At 36.4% G+C, this 2500-nt stretch overlaps 1 protein-coding gene across 1 annotated transcript; it reads right to left on the bottom strand.

The window, feature by feature from the left end:
- Positions 1 to 649: 649 nt before the first annotated feature.
- On the bottom strand, positions 650 to 1588 carry LOC129512041 (olfactory receptor 6C1). The gene has a single exon (XM_055329294.1). The coding sequence runs from the start codon at positions 1586 to 1588 to the stop codon at positions 650 to 652; it is 939 nt and encodes a 312-aa protein (XP_055185269.1).
- Between the last annotated feature and the right edge of the window lie 912 nt (positions 1589 to 2500).

The raw sequence follows: 2500 nt of genomic DNA, 5'->3' as shown, positions 1-2500 counted from the left end.
TTCCCTAAGTAAGTGTGTCTTCATAATTGTGTTTTAAGCTGAGACGTTATATGGCACAGTAAAATTTTAAATTGAAGAATATTTTGAGACTTCTCAAAAAAAGTAATTATATTATTTTTTTTGTTACACATTTTTTACACGGTTACTAAGTGTGCTCTTATATGGAGAAGATAGTGTCTGTAATACTCCAGTAAGACTAAGTTATATTTATAGTCTTTTTATGGTAAATAAATAATAATGTTAAACATGACAATATTTTCTGAATTCCATGAAAGAGTGTTTCCTTGTGAAATTATAAAACAGTTTTAACTCATTGATCTTGTGGTGTTTTTGTCTTTCTTTGATTTTCTAAGCATTACTGTGAAAAAAGTGGAATTTAAAGATATTTAGAAGGGGGAAATGAGGCCAACCTCATAGTTATAGAGTGGAAAGACTAGTTTAAAGGAAGGGAAGTGCAATGAAAAGGAATTGGAATTTAAAGGGAAAAAATATCTATGAATTCAAATATCCTCAGCAAACTGCTAGCAATAGAAATATAAGCAATGAAATAGAACTCTAGTGAGGCTACATGGTCATTGTTAGACTTTGAGAACTCTGTTTTTTGCTTACTTGTTCTTCATTATGCCTCTAATTTATGACAGCACTTTTTTCATTTGCTTGAGAAAAATACAATCTTCCTTGCCCTGTCCAGGAAGGCTCGCTTGACTTGCTGGTTCCTTAGGCTGTAAATAAAGGGGTTCAGCATGGGGGCTACCGAGGTGTTTAGCACAGCAACTCCCTTGCTCAGAGACACTCTGTCTTTTGCTGCTGGGTTAATATACATGAAAATGCAGCTGCCATAGGAGATAGAGATGACAATCATGTGGGAAGAACAGGTGGAAAAGGCCTTTGTCCTCTGACTAGTAGAAGGAATCCTCAAAATTGTTCTGAGGATATATATGTAGGACAGAATTATTATCACCAATGTGAACATTAACGTAAAAACAGCACAGGAAAAACCCACTATCTCTAAGAATCTAGTGTCTGAACAAGAAAGATGTAGTAAGGGGAAATAGTCACAGGTAAAATGGTCTATAACATTGGACTTACAATAATCAAGCTGTATGAACAGCATGAGTGATGGAAATATGATTAAGAATGAAGCCGACCAAGAAGCAAAGACAAGGAGTATGCAGACTCTTGGATTCATGATGGTCATGTAATGCAGAGGTTTGCAGATGGCAATGTATCGGTCATAGGACATGGCAGCCAGCAGGTAAAATTCAGTGACTCCCAACAGAATGAAAAAAAATAACTGAGCCATGCAATCATTAAAGGAAACAGTTTTATCTCCTGTAATCAGGGTCCCCAGAAACTTGGGTATGCTCACAGTTGTGAATGAAATCTCGAGTAAGGAGAAGTTTCTGAGGAAGAAATACATGGGGGTCTGGAGGTGGGAATCCAGCAGGGTGAGGGTGATAATGGTCAGGTTCCCAGTGATGCTGAGAATGTAGGTGATGAGCAGAAAGACAAAGATCACCTCCTGAAGCTGTGGGTCATCTGACAATCCCAGGAGGATAAAGTCTGTTAGTTCTGTGTGGTTTCTCATTTTTCAGTTGCTTATTTGTGGTTCTCCTGCCAGACTTCTAGAAGAAAACACAAGGAATAAACTCGAAGAGTTAATTAACAAAGGTCTAAGTGTAGAGCCAGAATCTGGCTGAATTGGTGTGTCATTTTATGGAGAGGGAAAATTTTATGAATCTTCAATGGATTTTTCCCAGTCCATCATACATCTGTGCTGAAATCCCCTGGGAACTACTCCACTACATTGTGTATGTGTGCAAGTGACAGCAGATTGTGATCTTTAAAGGCATTGCAACACAGTCCTGTGCCTGGAAGTCATAGGAGGCTTAAAAGAAACACTTTTCTTTATTTATTGAAGTGATGTTGAGTGAGTTTGTAGTTGCATCATAAATGCCAAGCAGGCAAAATTCTCTATGGAATGCTGAATTCCTGGCTGCACAGTTCCTAGGCTGTGTCTATTAAATTTCATTAAATTTAAGTTTCATTAAATTCCTTATATTTCATTCTTTTAATTAACTTTACTTCTGCTCAATAATAATTCTCTTTCTTTATCAGGGTTTGCTTTTCCTAGGAAGTACTGGTTCTTCACAACATCTAGGAGCTTCAAAATGCATTCTTATCAAATAAACAATATTTGATTTCAATCCCAAAATTGAAATTTCTGCATTAAATTTCCTGGCTTCTACTGGCTTTGGAGAACCTGGTTTACAAAGGTATATTATCACTCCATTATCAGAAAGGATGAAACGATGCCATTTACAACCTAAAAATAATGATGCTAACTGAAATAAGTCAGTCAGAGAAAGACAAATAGCATACAATTGCATTCATATGGATTTTAAGAAACCAAACAAACTGGCAAAGGGTAGGGGGAATGAGAGAAGCAAACCAAGAAACATACACTTAACTATAGAGAATAAACTAATAAAAACCAGAG

The sequence above is a fragment of the Nyctereutes procyonoides genome, unplaced genomic scaffold (genome assembly GCF_905146905.1).
Source record: "Nyctereutes procyonoides isolate TBG_1078 unplaced genomic scaffold, NYPRO_anot_genome, whole genome shotgun sequence".
Lineage (NCBI taxonomy): Eukaryota > Metazoa > Chordata > Mammalia > Carnivora > Canidae > Nyctereutes > Nyctereutes procyonoides.
This window is presented reverse-complemented; position numbering and strand designations above follow the sequence as displayed.